The sequence below is a fragment of the Paroedura picta genome, chromosome 5, assembly GCF_049243985.1.
Source record: "Paroedura picta isolate Pp20150507F chromosome 5, Ppicta_v3.0, whole genome shotgun sequence".
NCBI lineage: Eukaryota > Metazoa > Chordata > Lepidosauria > Squamata > Gekkonidae > Paroedura > Paroedura picta.
In genome coordinates, this window is record NC_135373.1 from 44,633,579 (window position 1) to 44,658,532 (window position 24,954).

Sequence of the window (24,954 nt, forward strand, 5' to 3'; positions counted from 1 at the left end):
GTCTTAAAATATTGAATATTCTTCCATGATAATCACCTGCTCTACATATTGCACATCAGGGAGAAGGATTCAGCCTAGCCATCTCCCCAACAGGTTACTTTTCTAAAATCAAGGAAGTGTTTTGTTTCTATTGGAAAGTTTCTATTGGAAACCCACAAACCCTGATATCTCACCGCAATCTGACACAGTACAGTCCAAGAAAAATGTTGCCACTTGATGCTGCTGATTATATAAACTGGTTTTTAGCAAGTATCTCCTAAGTTGTTCTGAAACTCTAGAAAAATAAATTGGCAGCAGCAATTATGCAACCAGAGATAATAACCAGGTGTGTATCCTGGACAAGCAGCAGAGGACCAAAGAGTATATGTATCTTGAAACAGGTGCTGTCTGTCTAAAGCACTGTAAGCACTGTGGCACTTGATAAGGGCTAAGGGCTGGTATTGTTGGCTTTTTTGTTGTTGTTACAAACCATCTCTGAACCAGCGGATGTCCCGTTGATGCTCCTGCAAGTCAGCAGTGAAAGAACAGAAGAGTGTGAAGGGTTCCTTCTCTCTGGTGAAGACAGGCTTCAAGATGCTGGCAAAGTCAGCATCTTGGCGCATGAGTGTCCCTGAAAAGCAAGATGAAGTTGGGTAAGAACACAGATATAATGGATTATCAATTTTTTCCCCAGTAAGGAACACTTGAATGTAAGTAGTCCCATAGTTGGGCATACATATATTAGTGAGCATTCATGTAATTAAGAATCTGAGTTATCCATGTTACGGTTAAAATACATAAAATATTACTTTGGTGGAGTGGAGTTGCAGAATACCCATCCAAACAGTGGTATACTATTGCCTTCTCCTGCGCCATGACCCTGGTATTTCTTGGAGGTCATCCTTCCTGACCCTGGGGGAGCCAGCCAGGAAAGCAAGCAAGCAAGCAATCAAGCAAGCCATCAGGCAAGCAGGCAAGCAAGCACTCAATCACCATTTATATTGTGGAAATAAAAATAAATAAACAACCCCCCATGCATATTCAACCACGAGTATATACTTACTTTTATATATCTCTGAGTCAAATCCTGACTTCTTCCCATAATATTCTATGAGACAGAATAAAGTGGTGGGTCAGATATATACAGAGCTGTAGTTCAGTTCTTGGTGCCTTTATGATAATCTCAGGAGCCATATAACACACCATAGCCAGCCAGTTAAGCCAAGTTGATGAAATTGAGGCAAAATGAGCATAACTCACTATGCAAAAATACATGAGCTAATGTTTAAAAGCTTAAGAAAGAGAGAGAGAAATGTTTTTTGTACCTCACATTTTACTACCTGAAGGAGCCTCAAAGCAACTTACAATTGCCCTCCCTTTCTCTCTCTACAACAGACATGTGAGTTAGGTGGAGCTGAGCGAGCTCTGAAAGAACTGTGACTGGCCCACTGACTGCATGTGGAGGAGGAGTGGGAAATCAAATCTTTTCCTCTAGATTAGTGTCTGACATTCTTAACCACCACAGCAAGCTAACATTAATATTAATATATAACAGAATCTGAGGATGCATTCCATTTTTATCATGGAAAAATCATGGGGATGAGTAACAAATATGCTCATCCCTTTGGTGTTTTCCACACATGGACCAACTTGTGTGGCTTCCCCTGGCTGCAGTTGCAGATTCAGTACAGACCAGTGAAGGTTCCACATGACATGTTTTACCATATTTTCCCTGCCCTAGTCCATTACAGCAACCTTGCCCCCCATACCACCAGGGGCTTTTGGGGTGTTTATTTTTAAAAATCAGGAATTGACATGTTAATGTTAACAATCAGGTTCTTTGAATTCTCAGCTTTCACTAAAGTGTCTCTAGCCCTTTTCCTTATGGAGATATAAGGGGAAAGGCATGTGGGAATTGAGGGCCTAAATTGTGGCTGTTGCACAGAAACAACGTAGGGACCCCAGACCCAATCTGCATACTACGTAATGTAGACATTGGACCTACTAGAAAGTTAATGATGGTTAGCAAAAGACAAAACAAAGGTTCTCTGATGACGCTATTGTCCTTCCACTCTGCACAAAATGGAGTCTGTCTCAGTCCACAATCAGACAAGGAAATGGCTCAGGAGAGAGTAGCTGAGCAAGCAGAAAGGACATCCTTTGGCATGACTTTATATATTTCATAAACTGTGGCCAGATTTTAACTTTCTTTCAACAACAAAATTCAGTAGGAAACCGCAAGGGTTTAAGGGGATTAACAGAGGAATTATGTATTTATGTATTTATGTATTTATGTATTTATGTATTTATGTATTTATTTATTTATTTATTTATTTGATTTCTATACCGCCCTTCCATATGGCTCAGGGCGGTTTACATACAACATGGGGGATACATGGAACTTGATACATAGGAACATGATGGCAGCAGAACCAATATGGAAATGGAAAACAAATTTATAATCACCTTATTGTTGGCTCGGATTACAGACTTTATTTGTTACCGTGAGACGCCCAATCAGGTTAATATGATTTAGCCCTTAGGGACACCCTTTGCCTCTTGTTATGGGGAATTTCTTTATGTTTCCCACATGAACATTCATCAGTAAGGAAGTTATAATGAAACACAACATTGTAGGAAGAAAAAAGGAAGGTGAATCCCCCAGACTTACTCCGGACGAGTACCGTAGCAAAGGAGTAGGCTTCACCATACGGATTTTTCACAACCACGCTGTATTCAGCGGAATCATCCAAGGAGCACCTGGGAAAAAACAACAGTTGCAAACTCTTGACATGAAGCTGGCTGCAAGAGACCCCCTTTTGCCTCTGTAGACTGAATCAAGCCTTTCCTTGTGGTTAAAAATTAGACAGGATACTTCAGTCTTTCTTGCCTTCTTGGCTGTGTACATCTCTCTGGCTAGTTCTGTCTCACACTGGGGGAGGAGAGGGGGAGGACCAATCACAAAACCTTGAACAGCTCCACAAAATGTTGGGAGGTTCCAAGCCAAGCGTCTTCTTAGTGATGGAGTCAGCTCTTTGCCAAAAGGGTGCTCCTTGCAGAGCTCTTTCTTGGTCTTCTGAAGTAACATCCTTCTCCAGTGGCGAGTAAAAGCCAGAATTGGCTCTCTGCTAAGGGGAAGAGGCAAGGGGGCAGCAAAAGCAACACTGGTGGAGACCCCCTTGGGGATCATGTGCTACAAATTGCCAACCAGGTTCATTGTCCCATCATTCCCAAACCAGGAGTTTGCTCAGAGGTGGTTTTATATGCAGAAGGTTCAATCCCCAGCAGGTGAAAATGGATCAAGAAAGACCTCTACCTTGGACCCTGGAACCTGCTGCCAGGTAGACAAACTGACCTTGGTAGACTCAATCATGGGAAGCATTGTGTACTTTCGTGTGCGTGTCCATAAAGTCCTTTCGGAAATGTTGCACACATCAACAAAGAGATGCTAGCTGAGGCCCTTTCTCGGTGTCCCAGATGCAGAAAGAGTGAAGCTCCCCATTTTCTTTTGAAAAAGAGGTTATAATGTTCATCTCCCCCAGCTGTTTATCAAGGCCATTACCTGCTGATGTCCAGCGTGAGCATTCCAAACTCACTCTTCATCCTGTATTTCCCTGCAGGAGCTAGACGGGGGTCAATACGAATCCCATTTTTATACCTTGAAAGGGGCACATTGAAAGACAGACATGAAGAGGGCACATTCCTGAACTATTCTACTATTGAACAGCCCAAATACCTTTATAAGTAAATACCTTGATAAGTAAACATTTAAAACATTAACAGTTAATTTATGTATTTTAAACCAAAGATGTATTTATTTATATATTTGTAAACACATTCCTCTCCTTGCTCCTTAAATGGAGAACTCTGCACACTCCTGAGTTCTAGAGAACACCTAGAATACATCTGTTTAAAATTTCTCATGAATTTTGTAAAGAATTAGAATCATAGAATAATAGAGTTGGAAGGGACCTCCTGGGTCATCTAGTCCAACCCCCTGCACTATGCAGGGCACTCACAACCTTATCGCTCATCCACTGTAACCTGCCACCCCCTTGAGCCTTCAGAGTCAGCCTCTCTGATGGCTATCCAGCCTCTGTTTAAAAATTGCCCTAGAACATACATGCATCTATAGACTGGAATGGTATATTTGCTCCTCCTCCAAAGCTAATTAATCACACATTTCCACTGGATTTGGGTCATACATTTTAGAAAAATCTCCCACTTCCTCTATGATTAATTGTTCCAGCAGAGAGAAATGGTTGCCTTCAGTTTCAAATATTAACTACAGCCATAGCTGTTGCATGGTTAAATGCCCAAACTAAAAGGAGCAAACCTGCTCTGGGGCAGGATGCCAGCCAGAAGCCTGCTCTTTTTCTATGCTCACGGAACAGTGATCAGCGGGGGTATTCAAACATGCCATCTCCCCACTTGGAGCCTGAGATGCTGCCATCCTGGAAATTCTTTTATTCTGTTCAAATGGCCTCCTGAGGCCAGCTATGCCAAGGTGACGGCACTGGCAAAGCTATCCTTGCTGCCCACTTACCAGGTCACTTCTGGTTGAGGAGAGGCCAGGACCGTACATTCCAGTTTGACACTCATGTGTTCCCAGACAGCATGAGCTCGGAGAGGGATCCAGAACATGGGCGCACGGCAGGACAGCAGCTCCATGACCTCTTTCTCACGCTGCGCCTTCGCTTCCGCCTAGGACAAGGACCACGAACAGTGTCAAAACTTTTTATCTTTCAGTTCTATAAATACATCTCCCACAACAGAACAGACAGGTCTCACGTCCTTCTGTTTCGTGCTGCAGAATAAGCTGCCTACATTTTTGGGCATCTGGAGTTCAGTGTGACCTTTGAAGGGAACTGATGGAGCAGCTTGCCTCAGGTACTTAAAGTAACTGATGGGCCCCTGTTGCTTGAATGATGGCTTGTTTCTGATTTTTCCCTACACATAGAATATAGGATTTAGAAGAAGAGTTGGTTTTTATGTACCGGTTTTCATACTAGGAGGAGTCTCAAAGTGGCTTACAATCGCCTTCCCTTCCTCTCCCCACAATAGAGACCCTGGGAGGTAGGTGGGACTGAAAGAAACTGCTCTGTGAGAACAGCACTATCATGACTGCGACTAGCCCAAGGTCACCCAGCTCGCTGCATGCAGAAGAGGAGTGAGGAATCAAACCCAGCTTTGCCAGATTAGGGGATGCTGCTCTTATCCACTACATCAAAATGGCCCCTTTATTACAAGGATTAGAAAGAGAGGCTTAACTTTTTAACGGGATTGTTTTGCTTGCTGTGTAACAGTGTTCATTTATGGTATTGTACTTGCTGCCAACTTTCTGCAACAGAAACTGGCGCATATTTGCTGTTTGTTTGGATACACAGGGGAGGGACTATGGTTCGGTGGAGAACATCTACTTCATTAAAAGAACGAGGTCAAAGGTCATGGGAAAGACCTTTGCCTGAAACCTCAGAGACTGTCTTCTAGGCCAGGGGTAGTCAACCTGTGGTCCTCCAGATGCATATGGACTACAATTCCCATGAGCCTCTGCCAGCATTTGCTGGCAGGGGCTCATGGGAATTGTAGTCCATGAACATCTGGAGGACACCAGGTTGACTACCTCTGTTCTAGACAGAGCATTCAATATTGACCTTGATAGGCCAAAGGCCTGACGCAGGTAAATACCAGGTTGGCAAATGAAATAACATTTCTGTATTTTCTGACATCAGCTTAGACCCCAAGATGAAGATACATCCTTTCAGGAAATGCGGCTTTCTTGCCCAGGAATTGTGGGGCAGGGGCAGTTAGAGGTCTGGAGTGAGAGGGGGAATCACTGGCAGTCTTTAAGCTGCAGCTGGTCAGATACTTAACATGGATGCATTAGGCTGATCCAGCACTTAGCAGGGGGTTGGCCATACATGCCATCTTCTGCTGGATCCAGCCCAGAATTTAGCCTCTCCCAGTGTTTATCCAGCTCATTCATGATCCCTTGATACATTTAAGGGCCAAACCTCATAAGATGCTACAGATCCTTGACAGGATTCCCAACCATGTATTTCTTGATAGAATCATAGAATAGAATCATAGACATATAGCGTTGGAAGGGACCTCCTGGGTCATCCAGTCCAACCCCCTGCACTATGCAGGACACTCACAACCCTATCGCTCGTCCACTGTAACCTGCCACCCCTTTGGAAAATGCAAGACCACAGTGCAGGAGAAAGAAGGGGTTTAACACTGCCCTGTTTCCATGACTGGAAATGGCTCCCTCCCGGTCTTTTTAAGGCTCTGGTAAGAAAAAATACCATTACCTGTTCTTTTTTCCCTTCCGAGACCTGAAACAGCCCAGAGGGACCCCTTCCTAACAACTACACTGGCTCCTGCCTGTGCGGACTTAGACAAGTGTCACTGATTAGTAGACAAGAAAAGCAGATTAAGGTTTTGCCGGAATTCCCATAACTTTTCGCTGGTAATCCAAGGGGTGGTTCAGGTATTTGTCAGTCACTGTAAGTACCGAGGTCTCGGCACCCTGGGGGGTTGCAACTACATAGAGGAACACGCGCCTTTCCTGGGCTGCTGCACAGACATGAATCACGGCCGGGAAGCCGTTGCTCTACCCAGGAGTTCATTAAGTCAGAATTACTTCCTCCATGCATTGTGGCCCCGGAGCAATTTATGGACATATCTATACTTGCTTAAAAGCAACCAGAAAATGCAGCCAGAGGTGCTGCTGGAATCCCATAATGGTTTGCTAAGACTCTGTAACTGGCCACCTTCAGCCTCTTCGCCCACAAAACGTTACCTAGTTTTCATTGAATGGGAAAGGCACCATTGAACAGTTGTATTTGACAAAAGGAGCAGTGTCTCTTGAAAGCGTAGACCCTAAACATTGGTTTGGTCTCTAAGGTGCTACTGGACTTTAATCTAGTGCTTCCACTTCACTGGTAAAGTTGCTTCCTGTTGAGTCAGACTACTGGTCTAAAAAGGTCAACATTGCCTACTCTGACCCGCAGCAACACTTGAAGGACTTCCTCCCTGATCCTTCCACCTGGAGGTGCTGAGAATTGAACCTGGGACATTCTGCATGCAAAGCCAGTGCTCTGCTGCTAGGTCATGGCTCCTATTGTTGAATCTGTGATCCAAACAAGTCATTTTTGACACTCCTCTCACCTTCCTCCGAAGGGCCTTCTTGTCAGCCCTCACCCGCAAGAACCGGCAGTGGCGAATGACATCTTTCTCCAGTTTTTCCATCTCGTTCCCAAACCGGACCCTCTTCTGGCCTCTCTTCTCCATCTCCAAAACGGCAACCTCCTGCCTTAGCTTGGATTCCCTGCAAGATGGTAACACAACTCTTTGCTTAATGTCACAACGCACCTGGCCCAAAGATTTTTGAAGCCCTAGGCACATTATTACTTCGGTTCCCCCTCCCATTCCCATTCGACGTAGAATAATCAGCTGGCTCATTCAAAGGGCTGCCACCTGAAGCATGCTTACCTGGGGGGAATCCCATTGAAAATGAAGAGTAGGCATGCATAGGAGGAGTGCTGTTTCAGTGCACTCTGTGCCCTGCACTCTGCACCCCTGGGGTTTCCTATTGTCCTCTAACTCTTTGCTGTCCCTCTCCCCATTCTAGGACCCTAGGCAATCCCCAAGGCTTGCCTCTTAGGAGACATGCTGTCGCTAAACATCAGTACATGAGGCACAGACAGGGACTGAATAGTCTGGGCCGACTCTCTGGATCTCTGTTGATTCCTCTGCCCTTTGAGCTGCACCTTTAAGCACCTCCAGGAAGGTTTGCCAGGTCCCCTTTGGCCACCAGCAGGGGATGGGGGGGGGGCCTAAGGTTGCCAGATCCTGCTTGGGAAACTCATGGAGATTTGAAGGGTGGAGGTTGGGGAGGACAGGGGAATCAGTGGGATGCAACATCTCAGAGTCCACCCTCCAAAGCATCCATTTTCCCCAGGGGAACTGAGCTCTGTAGTCTGGAGATGAGCTGTAATTCCAGAGCATCCCCAGGTCCCACCTGGAGGCTGGCATCCCTACCTCCAGCATATTCCAATGCATGCAGTTCACAGGTTGGGGGCATTGGCAGGGAGTGGCCCTGACTGCCATTTGAAGCAAGAGGCTGAAATTCTCCCTTGAAAGGAGGTTTTGGAAGGCTCCCTATGGCTATAATTTCTCCGACAAACAAGATGCTTGCAAATATGAGTCCCAATTTGCAGTGCACCATGGGAGGGGGGTCAGCTTACACATTAATTCCTTTGTTTGTTTTCTATAAAGCCCCTCACTTGGCATCTGGATCTACTCATGAGTAAGACCTGGCTCGGACATTTACTTGCAACCAAAGGTGTTTGTAGCCTGATGTGCCAGTTTTCTAACTGAAAAATGAGTTGGGTGCTCAGCATGAATAAATTTACTTGTGAGTCTCAGCCTGTAGTAGCAAGTCCACAGGGCGTCAGTGTTGCTGAATATTGTTGGAATATGCAAGCTCTTCAGTGTGCATAATGGAGCAGAATATAAAGGGTGTCCTGTAGGGGGCATTGGAGGAGATGTGCAATTAGTACAGATAGGACAGAAATGTCCTGATGATTTTCAAAATTATCTCCTCCAGTGTCCTAACTGGCTCAACAGAAGACTTCCTGCTTTTTGAGTATACTTCCTCCCTGGTTGCCTTCAGAACAGCAGTGGATCAGAAACATGACTAGAGAGTTGGGTCTCTACACCCCTCTTTCTGTACGTAGTTGTTTTTCTTCATGAATGAATCTATTTTATTCTTTAAGCAGCTCTCTCTGCATATTCAAACTCTGCCAACAAAGAAAGCCATCACATATGGATATAATATTAAGGCCATTTCCGCACAAGGAAAATGTTGCTGGACAGCCTTCGCATGTTGGCGGCATATAGAGCCCTCCCCAAATGATGTCGCCAACATCCCACGGCTGTTCAGTAGCCGGGTCGTGATTTGGCCATTTTTAATTCTCAATTTTGGGAATTCAAGAAACTGGATTTACCACCCTAAATCGCACGGACCACCAGTGAGCAACCAGAGATAAGACACTATGGTGGGGGGAATGCGCGATAGTCTCAGCAGCTTTGTCCCACCCTCACACACACACCCCTCCATTTCCTGCTTTGAGTAATTTTTTTTTAAGTTGCAGTCTGTGCTGGAGCAGGATCGTAAACCTACATTATCCAAGATGAAATAAAATCTTCTTTAAAGTGTCCACCATCTTCTTGGGATCAGGCAGGCAAAACACAGCCCCGTTTCTGTTTTATGGAGGTGGGAAATGAGCTGGAAAACCGGGGGTGGGGGGAGGGTGATCTAGCAGCTTTCTCCCAATCATTCAGCTTTGTTTTTAAGCCTACCATTAGCGAAAAATGTCTTTTTGGGCTTCAGTTACCTGTCCAGCCTTCTCACAACTGGGACAGGCAAAAATAGCCCTGTTTGCATTTTCTGGAGGTGGGAAATGAGCTGGGAAGGGAGGGGGGGGTGATCTGCTGCAATTCCACACTCAGTTCAAGTCTCGGAAGGAGCATCTCTCTTTTTGATTTGCATCTTTCAGTTTTCTGTAGAAACAATTCCATTGGAGATGGTACACATGCACACAAAGCTATGTGTTTAATTTTCTGGGATGAATCTATGATTCTTTTCAAGTTATGCTTCTAAAGCTGCCTCTAGAAAATTTACATGGCTGACTAATTCTGGCAAAAAGTATGCAAATTTGTGGTCATGAATCACTTTGCTCACATGTTCGTGCACACTCGGAGCTGGCAGGCTGTGTCCAAATCGGCAAAAGATGGTTGGGTAATTAAGTCAAATTGTTTAATGTAAGTTGCAACCCGGTGCCTGCTTGGCCGGGAATAAGCCCTGTTAATTAAACTCTGTGAGCTCTGATTCCGAGCAAACGCCCTTGGGATTGCCAAGTTATTATGCTTTGGATTTTTGGAAAATTTGTAAGCGATTGGACGTACCATGATACTTCTGACACCAGTGCAAGAGCAGACGCAATGGACAGATCGGAAAGACTGAAGCCCTCTTCTTCCTCGCTGCATTGGCATCCGTGAAGTTGATAAGCAGAAGAAAAAGCACGAGAAATTAGCAAATGCAATAAAAAATGTTGCAACAGTGGGAGATGCAGTATGATATAGCCATTAGTGCTTTGGTCTAAGATCTGGGAGAGCCAAATTCAAACCCTCCACGTGCCATATTAGTTTGCAGGGTGACCTGGGACTAGTCACACAGTCTCAGCCTAACCTACTTCACAGGGTTGTTGTGAGGATTAATTGGAGGCAAGGGGGGTGATTTAGGCTCCCACTAGCAGAGAGTATAAACAAAGTCAAATAAAAGTGTTTATAAATACACAAGTGCCCTAATTATTTTCTCTGATTGTCAAAGTCTCAGTCCTTCCAAATCTGTTCCAAGAGTTTTGTCCCTTTGTCAAACCATTCCCCTGGTTTCTGCATACGTTAGCCACTGCCCAGACTGGGTGTAAAAACCTAAGTCAGCAGCAACTAGGAATGAATAATAACAGAAGGAAAGTCTCCTTCCTTATACCTGGTGTGAATTTGTCAGAATTCAGACAGATGTGTATGAAGGATATACATATCCTTGACTACACATGGTCATGTCTGTGAAACAATTTCTGAAAAATCTTAAAGGCCATTAATTATGCAACATTCCAACCCTTTCGAAATGGTCTTCATTAGAAATTCGCTAAAGCATATTGGAATCGGAAAGGAAGGCCTGCTATTTTTCTTTTACATTGAGAATTTTCTACTCTCCTCCCTCCCCTATGGAATCTACTCTCTTGGTCTTGGATGTAGATATGAAGATGCCCCACTCTTAGCAACCTGTCCCAACTCCTTACTGAAATCTGTCTCCTTACTGCATACACTTCTTTGCAAAACACACTTGTGGAGAGGTTTGTGCAGAACACCATGTTTGTTCAGCTGTGGGACTAATTGGGGCATTTCAGGAGGATGTATTACCCCCACCATCATTCTTCATGCTGAAACGGAGCCATATCACCCTTTAAGGAGGCACCTGATGAAAGAAATCCATTTATCTCAGCTGTCTCCAGGTGCTTTATGCCATTAAAGGTAATCTATATCTCTCAATATCTTTCTCCAAGTGCTGCAACTAATTGGCTGAAATAAGGACTGGCCCTGTGAAACAACAAACCAGCACCAATTAAATGATGAAGACCAAGGCCAGGAGAGAATAGGCCTCAGACCTTCCAGAAATTGCAAGTTACAAGCTGATTTTTTTTAAAGGAGAAATACAATATTCGGGATGTCATTAAGAAATGGATGCGCTTGAGGAGAGGAGAGGTTATAGTATACAAATTGTTAGACAGACTTTCTCACGATAAGTTTTGTTTGCTGACATTTTTTTATTAATGACAGAAGAAAACTCTCACTGTGATATTGGACTGGAGGCCACGGATCGCTAACAACGCACTTTCCTATAGAAGAAGAAACCCTCCACTAATACCAACAAAGTCCCTCTGGCAACAGGACAATATTTGTTGTGTTATTTAAAATATATTAGGACCCCACTATTCTTTTGAGTGAAGGGGTACCCATCATGGAACCCCTCAAGATCAAATTGAAGAGAAGTCCACTATGGAATCCCTCATGATAAAATGGTATTTTCCACTGATGAGCAGGCAAAATGTTTCATCCAAATAAGATTGGCTCTAGCACCCTGCCTATACTCTTGCATTCCTCGTTTCCAAGCAGGATTGTATCAGGCCAGTCCTGGAAGGCTTCACAAATGTCATGAATACCTTCAGTCTCCTTGCACTGTTTCTTGACCAACAAAAGAAGCTTCTGGAAGATCTACCAGCCACACAGACTTTGTTTAACAGCATTAAGCTAATAATTGCTACTCTCCTATACCATATTTTACTGCTAATAGGAAGGATTATGTTTGTTATTATGAGACATTACACACTGGACCCAAAATTGCACACAGCGTTCCATTTCGAGTTCATGTAGATATATAATCCTGTAACACAACCTAAATCCAGGCAGTATTGAATGAGAGTTTGTGTATATGCAACAAAATATGACCCAAAGCTGATGAATGTCCATAACAGATTATGATCACTGAAAAATTTCATAGACTTTATGTAACTTTTAAAAACTTAGCGTGAATGAGCCAAATTTGTCAAGCAATAGGTTTAATAATATTAACTATGATTTAAACAGAGGCCATTCTACCTAAAGGATCTATCCTTGCTTAATGTAATGGGTTGTACAACAAAAATCGAGTCCAATAGCACCTTTAAGACAAAGATTTATTCACATGCCTTGAATAAATCTTTGTTGGTCTTAAAGGTGCTATTGGACTCACTTTTTGTTGTACTACTTCAGACCAACACGGCTACCCCCTTGAATCTATTGTAATGGATAGTGTTAATCTTCAATTACAAAGTTTTTGTGAATGGTCACTTCCCTTCTCAATACTTTCATGAGTGCTGTATAGAATTATTGCAGCTTATAGCTCTTCCATTTCATGGCCTTCGAACTCCCATTTTCCTTTGTGTGTGTATTCCCACAAACTGAGTTTTCACTTCATACATCTATCAAAGCAAGCTGTGGTCCATATATACCTTTGCTACATTAAAATGATTCATTTTTAAGGTGCCTCAAGACTGTTTTTATTCTGCCTCCTGCATACCTGGTCCTGAACTTGGTCTTCCGTGTGGTAGATGTCATTTGCAAATCTCGATGCCTCTCTTCCTTTTGCTCCTCCTCCCTATGGTGGAACAAGGTTCGGGTTTCCATTCTGGGAGTTTCAAAGGAATTTTTCCTGCAGGGAATAAAAGCATGGCGCTGATCAATAAATCCAGCCATGACAGGCAGCACAAAAGGACATTCAGATAGACTATCCAATAATCTCTTTCCTCTTCTCAGATCCCTCTCCATATTGTTGCACTGCTCAACTGAGGGGCTGCTTAGGCTCATGAGGGAGCTGGTGTGGTGCAATGGTTAACGAGTGATGGATTATAATCTGGAGATCTGGGTTTGATTCCCTACTCTTCCACATGTAGCCAGCTGGGTGACCTTGGGCCAGTCGTAGTCCTCTTAGAATTTTTCTTGCAGAGCAGTTCTCTTAGAGCTTTCTTGGTCCCACCTACTTCCCTAGGTGGGGTTTCTGTTGTGGTTTCTGTTGTGGGGATGTTTGTAAGCCGCTTTAGGATTTCTTTGGGTAATGAAAAGCAGAGTATAAAAACTGAGCTCCTTCTATCCTTCTTTTTGTTGCAGGGCACTCCTGACCTTGCACAATGTTAATTGGGTAGTCATGTTAAGCCACCCCCCACATCACCTTGAATGGATTTCAAAGTGTAAAAAACAGAGGAACTTTAAAAAAGCACCTTTGGATCTGATAAGTCCTCAAGCATTTTGGGAGGCACCCAGCAGGATGGTGGGGGTCTGCAATTATTGTATGGTGGAATGGCATCACACAGGCAGTGACGTCATTTCTGTGGAGTGCCTGAAAGTGATGGCTGATGTAGAGGAGTGGGGAATCAAACCCAGCTCTCCAGATTAAAGTCTGCTGCTCTTAATCACTACCCCACATTGGCTCTTTGTCTGATTTCATGCCTGAAGGTGGTTTTCCAACAAGCACCTTGCCCTGAGGCCAAAAGGGTGAGCAGATCAAAAACTATAGCAGACCTCATAAACCGTGAGTGGCCCACGAAGACTGGGCCGCTTTGCTCCTTTTAAATCCAGTAATAAGAAATCAACAAAAATATTGCTTCTTTGATCAAAGTCGGCATTTCCCAGCTTGAGTGCATGCAGCTGAAATATCTCAACAAGCAGACTGAAGCTGGTCCCTGTCAGAGGCACTGAGAGGGGAGGCGAGCCAATACAAGGCAGCTACCGTTGGCCGACATCCATTTTGAGTCATCAGCTGCCAAAGACTACTACATAGTTCAGGCTCCCTTTGGGGAAAGTGACAGGCGCCTTTTAGACACTGCCTGCTTAGGGATTAAACACAAGCAATATAGTAGAAGAAGAAGAAGAAGAAGAAGAAGAAGAAGAAGAAGAAGAAGAAGAAGAAGAAGAAGAAGAAGAAGAAGAAGAAGAAGAAGAAGAATTGTTTCTTATATACCGCTTTTCTCTACCCAAAGGAGGCTCAAAGTGGCTTATAGTTGCCTTCCCTGTCCTCTCCCCAAAACAAACACCCTGTGATGTGGGTGAGGCTGAGAGAGCCCTCATATCCTGCTTGATCAGAACAGCTTCATCAGTGCCGTGGCAAGCCCAAGGTCACCCAGCTGACTGCATGTGGGGGAGTGCAGAATCGCACCCGGCATGCCAGATTAGAAGTCCACATTCCTATTCACTACACTAAACAGGCTTTCTGTAGGGTTATCAACTTCCAGCTGAGGCCTGGAGATATCCCAGAATTCCAACTGATCTCCAGACTACATCATCTGATCTCTATAGTCTGGGGAACCAGTGTGCTGAAGTGGTTAAGAGCAGCAAACTCTCATCTAGAAGATTAGGTTTGATTCCCCACTCCTCCACATGAAACTAACTGTCAACTTTGGGCCACTCACATTTCTCTCAGAGATGTTCTCACAGAGCAGTTCTCGAAGAACTTTCTCAGCCCTACCGACCTCACAGGGTGTTGGTTGTAGGGAGAGGAAGCGTAGGTGATTGATTTGAGATCCATGAGGCCTGTTAGGTGACCCTGGGCCAGTCACAGATCTCTCAGAGCTCTCTCAGCCTCACTTACCTCATAGGGTATCTGTTGTGGGGAGAGAAAGGGAAGGTGGTTATAAGCTACTTTGAGGGGGGGGAAACCTAGCTCTTCTTCTTCTACATAGATCACTTCCTCTGGAGAAAAATGGCAGCTTTTGGAGGGTGGCACCTATGGCACTGTCCCCTGAGCATGTCCTTCCCATCCCTACACTCAACCCCTCTCCCCCACAACTCTCTAGGAATTTCTCAGCCCGGAGTCAGCATTCAGCAACCCTGCCTGTACCCCACCACTGCACTCAGCAAAGACACTGAAATCTTCAGCCTCAGGAGCCTTCCTGTCACTGTAGGAGCTGCTCCCTTTGGCTGGCAGAGAGGAGGACTGAGGCGATCTGCCCCCTCCCCCCATCTACTTCACAATAGCAGCCCTAATTCCTCCTTGCAGATCCTTATTATTATTTATTCCTTGGGGAAAAAGCAGGTGTGAGGGGACAGTTTGGCTTGGGGGCACAGTACACAGGGAAGAGGTTTTGAGACTCCCTGTGCCCCTTTATTATTTTAGGACGCTTTTATCCAGCTCTTTCTCCAGGGAGCCCAGGGTGTCCATAAGTCTCCTTTTCTCCATGTAACCCTCATGGCAACCCTGTGTAGGGGTGCCCACTTCCCGCTAAGGCCTGGAAATCTCCTGGAATTGCAAAAGGTATCCAGCTGACAGAAATTAGTTTCCCTAGAGAAAACAGCTGCTGTGGAGTGGAAGGTGGACTCTATACTTTGATGAGCTCGCCTCCCTATAACCTACCTCCTGAGGCTCTACCCACTAATTTCCAGGAATCCCTCACCCCAGAGTTGGCAACTCTATGTATGAGGTAGGTTAGACTGAGGAAGAGAGACAATAATTGGCCCACTGTGGCCGAGTGGGAATTTGAACTTGAGGCTCCCAGAGCCAGTTAGGAGTGCGAACTTCTAATCTGGCGAGCCGGGTTCAATTCTGCACTCCCCCTCATGCAGCCAGCTGGGTGACCTTGGGCTCGCCACGGCACTGATAAAGCTGTTCTGACCGAGCAGTGATATCAGGGCTCTCTCAGCCTCACCCACCTCACAGGGGAGAGGAAAGGGAAGGCGACTGTAAGCCGCTTTGAGACTCATTCGGGTAGAGAAAAGCGGCATATAAGAACCAACTCTTCTTCTTCTTCTTCCCTTGATACTCTAACCACTGTACAAAGCTGGCTTTCTTGAAATAATGTTGAGGAAATATCTAGATACTGATTGAAATACTTCTGTGTTTGTCTGTTATGTTTCAGTGGGGTTATTTTTCTTTTACAATGGCCTCCCCTTCAAGGCCTGCCTCAGGCACCATGCCAGAACATTTACTTTTATCCAGGCTCAGTCTTTTAAAACTGTTTTTATGGTAGACTTCTCCCTGGACTGTTTCATGGATATCAGTTTAGAATACTCAGTGCTGATTGATGCTGTTTTTATACCTCTCACTTGTTTTATATTTTTATTTATGTCGTTATCGTGTTATTTTTAACTCTGAGTTTTGTCAAACAGGTCTGAAGAGGTGGCATATAAATTTTCGAAAGCAATTAATTCTGTTATATGATCTCCCATGCAGGTCTGCTGTTCTGCTTCCCGCATTATTTTACTCATTGTTGTGATCTATCTCTCGGGAACTGTTTCTGACACTGAGAATACCGAAACTGGGAAAACATGGAGGAAAATGGAGAAAAACTGAACTTCCAAAAGAGGAAGAAGTCTGATAATGGGCCCTGTGGAAAACAGCTTCATTTCTGATTCCTCATCCTAAGATTTAACTCTTTCTGCTGGAGACCCTAAAAAAGTGAAGTTGGTTAAAAAAACAACAACAATCCTATGTCCCCAAATTCAGATGACTCTCTCAGAAACAATTTAGTCTCAAGTGCTTGTTAGACAACTCATCTTTAATAGTCCATGAAATCCTGTTGACTCAATGACCAACAAGATTTTAAAGACCGAAGCTTCTGGCAAATCTGATGAACCGAGCTATGACTCTCAAAATCTTATCCCTGGTCCCAAATTTTATTGGTCTCTAAGTTGCCACTGGCCTCAAATTCAGCTGCTGAGCAACATGGCTACACTCCTCAAACAAAACGAACTAAAGGTTATTTTTGGTTCAGGTTCTCGTTTTATTACATGCCTCTGAACTCAAAGAACAGAACATCCAGAAGATGCATTTTCTATTTTAATTAGACATCTGAGGCTAATCCTTTTAATAAGTGGTTGACTTCGAAATGCAAGTCACACATTTTAAAATAGCCCACAGGCGAAACAGTTGCAAGGGCATAAAATACTCATCACAACACACATGTGCCTATCATTCTCATATCGGTAGAGTGCAAGGGAAGGGCAAGCCTTTGTTCCTGTGGCATAAGCAAATCTTAGGAGCCTTGAAAAAGGAATCCAAGGGTTTCCCCCCACTTAAATTGAGAAGTAAACATAATTTTTGAAGAGAAGAACTCAAAGAAATAAATGAATTTTCAAGGAGGCTGCCTACACCTATTGTTCAGTCAATTGAAGACAGCTCTAGAGGTTTGTGGTAGGCTGTGTTGATCTACCTGTCATGGCTGGGGCAGCTTATGCACAGCTGAGCCTATGCTTGAGACACAAACTGAGGGTCCATCCTCACTGCAAAGAGCCTAGCTAAAGTCAGCCACTTTATAAAAAGTGACGGAGCTCTATTGGCTCCCTGGTGTCACCTGATCTATTGTGGGCTGTCACTAGGATCTTCAGTAGCTGTGATACTGACAGGGGTAGGCTAGCCATTTGATGTATATGGAAATTTCCAGGTGGCCCACACTATCCTAGAGGTCCAGGTAGGGTTGCCAACCCTGGGCAGGGAAATCCTAGGAGATGTGTAGGTAGACTCTGGAAAGGGGAGGGAGCTCAGCAAGGATGTCGTTCCATAGAGTCCACCCTACAATTCTGCCATTTTTTCCAAGGGAACTGATCTCTAGTCTGGAGACCAGTCATAATTCCAGGATAATGCTCTGACTAGGGATGCCAATGGCCCACTTATAGAGGGAGGCTTCCTAGTCTTTGTCCCCCCCCCCCCCCATGTTCCTTGGAGTAGAAGGGGATAGGTGTGGAGGCAGAAAAAGACATGATGCATGATGTCACATCCACTAGAAAACTCAGATGTGATGTTGGTGCATTAAACAATACTCTGGGTGTTCACCAAAACTCCATGATAAGTACTAAGGGGTTTTGGGAAATGGCCAGACTGTCACCCCTATGTGCTGACCTCACATCTGGGTTTTCAAGCAGAAGTGATGTCATACATTGCTGGATGTCATTTCCATCAATTGCCCCACCCAAGGAGCATCCAGGACATTTCGGCTGGCATCGTTAGTTCTGATACAAAACCAGGAGTAACCTGAATCAATTCTGCACAGCGGCATCAAACTCTCACCGTCTCCTGCTTGCGAATGCGCGGTTGTAAGCCGCACATTTGCAAGCTTCCTGATGGGAGACCACTCCCATGCTTTCCTGCCGCCTTGTCATGACTTTTTGCCTCCCGATGAAGTGGCAATGGAAAACAATGCAAACTTCTCCCCCTACTCCTTGGCTTGACAATCACCGCAAGCCACCAACCCCATCACAGCGGTTGTTTCAGGCACTCAAATTTCCCCACCGAGTCCCCAAATTAATTTTTTTTAAAGAAAAGTGCACTTCCACATTGCTATGGAGAAACACCACAATACCTGTACATTAAAAAAAATCTAACACTTCTATGTTGCCACAGGATCATGCCATCACATGCCTTATCGTGGCGCAAATCTGCTGAAAACCCACGCCAACCCCTGCACAGTCTTGGGTTACTGCCGACGTCATGTGGAAGCAGCACTAAAACCCGAGAGTAGCGAGAGCCTGACCTACAGTAAGTCACTAAAACTTTAAACTAAATGGCAATAATTAAAAAATAACACACATACCATACCACCACCAACTTGCTCCTAATTTTAATACAACAAATAAACAAGGCAGGATTTTTTTTCCAGTTTCAGCGCAGGGATGTATTTATTTTCCATAATAAATGAACATTAAATTTAAAACTGAGCAGACATGCTCAAAACATAAGGACAGCAAGGCAAAACCAAAGAAAATGCCCCCTTTTTCATGCAAGGTACACCGAATGAAAAACATAAGTAATCTGTAAAGTGAGAGCCAGCTTCGAAAAATAAATTGACTCACCGACCTTCTTTTGCCAGTCCTTTAAACACTAGTGTTGTAAATGTCCACCCTACATACAGCAAAGCCCCATCACATTGGTGAGCATGCCCAGTTCTAAAAACAGATAAAGGACAAAGGAGAGATGCCTTCCCTCCTGCTTGGTGGCATCAAGAATGACTGTCCCCACAAGAATGTTTCCGAGGGTAATCTGCCCACTCTGCAGCCTTAAATATAGCATTATCTCATGTCATTTCAATGACAATGAAGCTACCATCCAGGATTTATGATCCCAAAACAGCGCTCTGGCTGGGTAAACTTTTCTAGGTCAAGAGGGTGAATGCCATTGTTAAACTGGTAGCAGGGGCTGCCCCGTTTGGGAATCCTGAAATCTAATCCCTGTCATGTAGGTCCATATGAAGGCCCGATTGCTCAGATTCTAGATTGTTAATTGGTTCTGCAGTCTAAGGCTCCAAAGCTAAATGTAGTTTAGTACGGAAACAAATATGACTCTTTAAAAAAAGAACATGAAGGGCCATTTCGCACGGCTTCAAAATAGCACAATGGTTGCTAATTGGAAACGCTACTAATTTGCCATAACCCACGACATCGTAGACAATCTGCAACAATCCTGAAACCGATCGCCATTTTTTTTTCTCCGAGCGAGCGGGGATAAACGCACCAGCGAGCCTCTTTCTGTTTAGAGGCTTCCCTGGCTTCAGTCCTTCACCTTTAGTCACTAAGCACAAACCACATAAAAGCCCGTTTGCTGAAATAGTCCATTTATTTTTTACACATTAATTCAGCCGAAAATCGGGCCCATGAGAGGGGGGGGGGATTTTTTTTTATCACTCGAGGCAGCGTGCCAACGATCATACAATCAAACGACAGCTCACATTAGGCAGCTGGATGGGTCTCTCCGTTGCAACGAATCTACCTAGATTCGTTGCTATGGGTCTGTTTTTTTTTTTTTTAAACCTTTCTTAAAGGGAAAGGGGCTGTTTGGGAGCATGCTAACGGCTGCCCATTGGCTGCTTGACGGCCAGGGGCGGGACGAGCTTGGCAATAGCGCTTCCTTTCTAGCGATTTCTGCCGAGACCGGAAGCCTGTGGGAAACGCTAAAAAACGCAACTGATTCCACTACAAAGGCAGGTATGCATAACGACGAATTCCACTATTTTAAATGGCAATTTTTCAATCCGCAAACAATTTGCAACAAAGATCCCCGTGCGAAAAGGCCCGAAATGTTAGAAGTCTATTGGAGGGGTAGGTAAGTGGGATGCTACACTAATTGGTATGCTAAGGGAACAGCAGACAAATATTTGTATGGGTCTAAAGTGCTTCTTAGAGATGTTTTACAGAAATGAAGATGATGAGCAGTTTGTGAGCTACCAGGCACCATGGAGCTAGAGTTGCCAGCCTCCAGGAGGGGCCTGGAGATCTACTGGAACTACAACTGATCTCCAGACTACAGAAATCAGTTCCTCTGGAGCAAGTGATTGCTTTGGAGGGTGGATTCTATGGCATTATACCCTTCTGAGGTCATTCCCCTCCAAAGGTCATCTCCCTCCCAGATCTCCAGGAATTTCCCAGCCTGGAGGTGGCAACCAGTGACACCCAGAATTGTTCTATGGCAGGAGCCAGTCCCTCCAGATCCTACTCCAGCTCTAACTAGTATATCACACTAGCAAATGATGTGTCTGTCTGCATGTGAACTTCTGCAGTCCCCATTTCAGGCTTTAATGCTAAAGTGGGTGTGTGGGAAGAACAGGAAGGTGTTAATACAGAACTGGAGGAACCGTGTGGGGAGGGCTTTGTTCCACATTTCCCTATGTTGATTGTTTACTTCACTAATAGAATACTGGCTCCAGATTGCTACATGGTTTTGTAGAAGATGGTATGTATGTCTAAAAGGCATTATTATACATTTTAAGCATCCCCTGCAACACATATGAATATAATCATATAGAAAAAAGACAAGCAGAAGTCATGAATGCTCTGCATCTTCAATGAGCACCCACAGAAGGCATCCTCCTTTCTTGAAGGGTGGCGCCTGTCAAGGGGTCAAAGTATTGGATTTCCTTTTAGTAACCCCCACTAGAACAAATGATGCTGTGGCATTTAATTGCAGGAGGAGATGAATTGCCTGGCATGTTGCTGGTGTAGGATCACCAGGCAATTGCTCAGAAAAGCATTCTGAATCAAGAGCTTGGAACGTCAGCCTGGCAATACAGCATACAGCCTGGCAATACAATTCTCCTGCTGTTCTTTGGAAAGAGGAGATCAACAGATGGTTGGATTGGATCCACCCACCGGAAGGGGAAGTGTTTCTGTGGAGACCACTGGATCATGTCTGCATTTCAGGCAGCAAATGCACCCTTGGGAGGGTGGGGAGATAGCCACATCAGTTAATCTCTCAGAGTACTGTTACCTGAAATAGACTTGTGTCTTGAATTTATACTGGAAAAATTAGCAATTCTAGGAGACAAATAAGCAATGCCAGAGGGGCAACAAACAAGATACTCCATCAGTGTATAGAGTATCTGGTCAGAAATCTTAGACAGAGGCTGTTCTAAAAATTAATTTTAAAAGGATTTTTATTAAAACAAAAAGGGTCCTTGATAACATATGTACAATTTAATCTAAACACCATCATACAGATGAAGGTAAAGAGATGATCGGGTATGAAAGGGAGAGAATTCAGGTAATAGGAAAATATATTTACCATATGATGAGAATGGAGGGAAGGAACAGTTCTCCAGCAAGCTGGGTTTTGTGTAAGGAAGAGCCAGACACAAGGACTGAGATGTCTTGTCTCTGGCTCTCTCTTTGTGTGTGTGTGAGTTTTATGCCTTGGGGGCTAGGGCACAGAAGCCCTAAGACAAAACCTTGGTGTGATCAATTGGGCAATGTCAAAGAAATGGATGGTTCATTAATGAGCAAACCAGATTTTGATAAAGAAACTCCAATGGGCTATTATGGAGTCTGGAAAACTCTAGGCAAGTCTTGGGAGTGGACTACATCTGCATTTTGGCTGAAAGGGGTGGCAGCCGCTCTGTTAATAGGATTGTGATGTGCCAGTAATTAGAGGACAAGAGCAAGCTGCCAGAAGGATTACTTCACCAAGGAGAGACATTAAGGTAAAGCATTATAGGGTCATTGATAAGATCAGCCACTGGTCCAGGTCTTGTCCTATTTCTTTGTTCCTGTTGTGCTAGGGTGGAGGAGAAATACGCAGCCCAACTCTTTTGTGCAGATTAATTACATTACTCCTGTGGTAGTCAGGAAACCTCTTGCCTAAGACTGGCTTCACATAGAACCTGCTTTTGGCTTATTTCTGACATGCAAATCATTATGGGTAGGTTTGTCTTGGCCTATCTTGCTTATGTTGTTGTTAGGTGCGAAGTCGTGTCCAACCCATCGTGACCCCATGGACAATGATCCTCCAGGCCTTCCTGTCCTCTAACATTCCCCAGAGTCCATTTAAATTTGCACCTACTGCTTCAGTGACTCCATCCTGCTTATAGTGAACCAGAAATAAAATGGAGGATTGCAGCTGCTTTCCTCTTTGCATAGTGAAAGGCATACCTGGAGTATATAATTTGACTGTCAGACCTGAGCCCTAGTTGGTAAGTACTCCCAGATGGTTCTTTTTCTTTGTGAATCCTTTCTGGTTATTTATTTAGAGCATCTCTGGTTGTTTGCTTCTGCTTTCAGCCCACTGGGGATGAAAAGATACACCTAAACCCTTAGTGAAACTTGACACACAAGAAAGAAGCAAGAAACAACCTTTGAACAGGGACACCAAGTGTCTGGATCTGGTAAAAGAGAAGGTATGGAGATGTTTATCACAGTATAGAAGGGCAAATACTAGAGCAAAGACCATGTGGCGTCACTTTCATTGCCCTTAGGAAAGGAATTTTACTGACGTCAACATTCCTTTCTGAGGGAGAGTCTCAGTGGATTACAGAAGTCGTCCTAAGAAATCCTCCAAGGAGTACATTTAATTTATCGGCTGCACCTCAGAGACCAGAATCATAGAATAATAGAATCATAGAATAATAGAGTTGGAAGGGACCTCATGGGTCCTCTAGTCCAACCCCTGCACTATGCAGGACACTCAAATCCCTATCACTCATCCACTATAACCTGCTACCCCCTTGAGCCTTCACAGAATCAGCCTCTCCATCAGATGGCTATCTAGCCTCTGTTTAAAAAATTCCAAAATGGAGAACCCACCACCTCCTGAGGAAGCCTGTTCCAATATCAGAATATTCCAATACAAAATTATGACTAACATTCACGGGGCATATTTTATGATCCCTAACCTGGATAGCCTAGGCTAGCCCAATCTCAGCATATCTTGGAAGCAAAGGAGGATTAGTATGTGGATGGAAGGCCACCGAGGAAGTGCAAGGTTGTGACACTGCGGCAAGCAATGGCAGGCCACCTCTGAACAACTCTTGCCTTGAAAAACCCACAGGACTGCAATAAGCCAGCTGTGTCTTAATAGCAAAATAGTCATAATATTTTATTACCTATGTCTATGGGAATTTTACTTACTAGAGTTTCCTAGGTCACATGCTCTAAGATTTGAAGTGTTTGTTTTCTTTCATTCAAGGTCATAGTCAAGGAGGCGATGGACTTTGGAGGCCCAGCCCCCTGGCGAGAGACTTCATAGGCTTGCCTATTCTGGGTTGGGAAACTCTGCCTGGGATGGGGAGGGGAGGGGAGGGAGGTCAGCAGGCATGTCATAATTGGCAGAGTTTGAATTTGCAAAGGAAAAGCAAAGCACTGGATGCTTAAAAAATAAAACAGTTTTATTGAGAAGAGAAACAACTTTGTGCAGAGGAGAGGAGAGAGATAGTCCTGACAATTAGGGAAGAAGTCTCCAAGTGAGTCAATCAGGATACAGGGGGAGAGATTTGAAAAATGCCAGGAAGTAAATATGCTAACTACACATCCTCTCTGATGCCCCCTGTAGGACATTCTGCATTTCCTTTTGAATCATGCACACTACAGATTTTGTGTACTCTGACAGGGATGACCTAGACTCCAGCCTTTAAAGCTGCCATTTTCTCCAGGGGAATTGATCAGTTGTAATGCCAGAACAATAGGCCCATACAGAATCCAACCATCTTTAGAATCTCTAGCTTCCATTTAGCTTCCAAAAAAGTTCCATAAACAAACTAATAAATAAATGAAACATAACTGTGTGGTCACATACCTTTTTATAATTCATTAAAATTACTTTCCGTTACATCATCTTAATTTATATGGCTGCACAATACCTTCAAATCATGTCTCTTTCCTGAATCTCCTGGAAACTTCTGATTATGGTAGAGGGTTAAATTCCCCACTTATGGCATTCAATTTCCCCTGCTCTCCACCCCAGAAGCAACCAATGATCAGTGGAACCTTGGGGCAGAATGTTGCTGGGTGATAGGGAAGGTTGGCATTTCTGTTTTTGAAGGTAACTTTATTTCATTTTGCTGCTTGAAGGGGACAGACATCTTCATAGTCTTTGAAGCCTTGAAGATCAGAAGAACTTTATCTAGTCTCCCTCTCTCTTATCAGCTGGTGTTTCCACCTCCTGCTTGGGAAATGCCTGGAGAACTCAGGACAGTTGGCTGGGGAAGGGCAGAGCTTGCAGAGGGCAGGGAGCACAGATGTGATGTCATAGAGCAGGGATGACCAAACTATGGTTCTCCAGATGTCCATGGGCTACAATTACCATGAAAAGGAGAAACAGTTATTGGAATGCCAACCATATGTTTGAAGCTATAAAGTTAACAGGCATCAGGTACTGCCAGAGGTCTCTGGATGCTATAAAGGTGATGCCTCTTTAATGGACAGCATGCTGGCAGGGGCTCATGGGAACTGTAGCCCATGGACGTCTGGAGAGCCACAGTATGGCTGCCCCTGCCATAGAGTCTACCCTCCCAAGCTACCGTTTCCTGCAGGGTGTCTGGGGAACAGCTGTAATTCCAGGACAGCTCCAGCCTTTACCCTTGTGTTGGTAATCCTACTTTTTAGAGGCTCTTTTCAGTCACC

At 44.3% G+C, this 24,954-nt stretch overlaps 1 protein-coding gene across 4 annotated transcripts in view; it reads right to left on the reverse strand.

Annotated features, from left to right (window-relative positions):
• MYOM3 (myomesin 3) overlaps window positions 1–24,491 on the reverse strand; it is a 60,134-nt gene extending 35,643 nt beyond the window's left edge. Inside the window, exons 1-9 of one of the 4 annotated variants that reach the window (XM_077337604.1) lie at window positions 24,192–24,491; window positions 12,668–12,799; window positions 9,955–10,029; window positions 7,153–7,312; window positions 4,526–4,683; window positions 3,542–3,637; window positions 2,651–2,739; window positions 1,043–1,087; window positions 470–610 (exon numbers count right to left, since the gene is read on the reverse strand). In XM_077337604.1, the coding sequence (XP_077193719.1) occupies window positions 470–610; window positions 1,043–1,087; window positions 2,651–2,739; window positions 3,542–3,637; window positions 4,526–4,683; window positions 7,153–7,312; window positions 9,955–10,029; window positions 12,668–12,774 (871 nt within the window). In that variant the 5' untranslated portion in view covers window positions 12,775–12,799; window positions 24,192–24,491. Of the gene's footprint in view, window positions 1–469; window positions 611–1,042; window positions 1,088–2,650; window positions 2,740–3,541; window positions 3,638–4,525; window positions 4,684–7,152; window positions 7,313–9,954; window positions 10,030–12,667; window positions 12,800–18,924; window positions 19,085–23,463; window positions 23,602–24,191 lie in introns of those variants that run through there. The other 3 variants (XM_077337603.1, XM_077337601.1, XM_077337602.1) reach the window with 3 other exon arrangements.
• Between the last annotated feature and the right edge of the window lie 463 nt (window positions 24,492–24,954).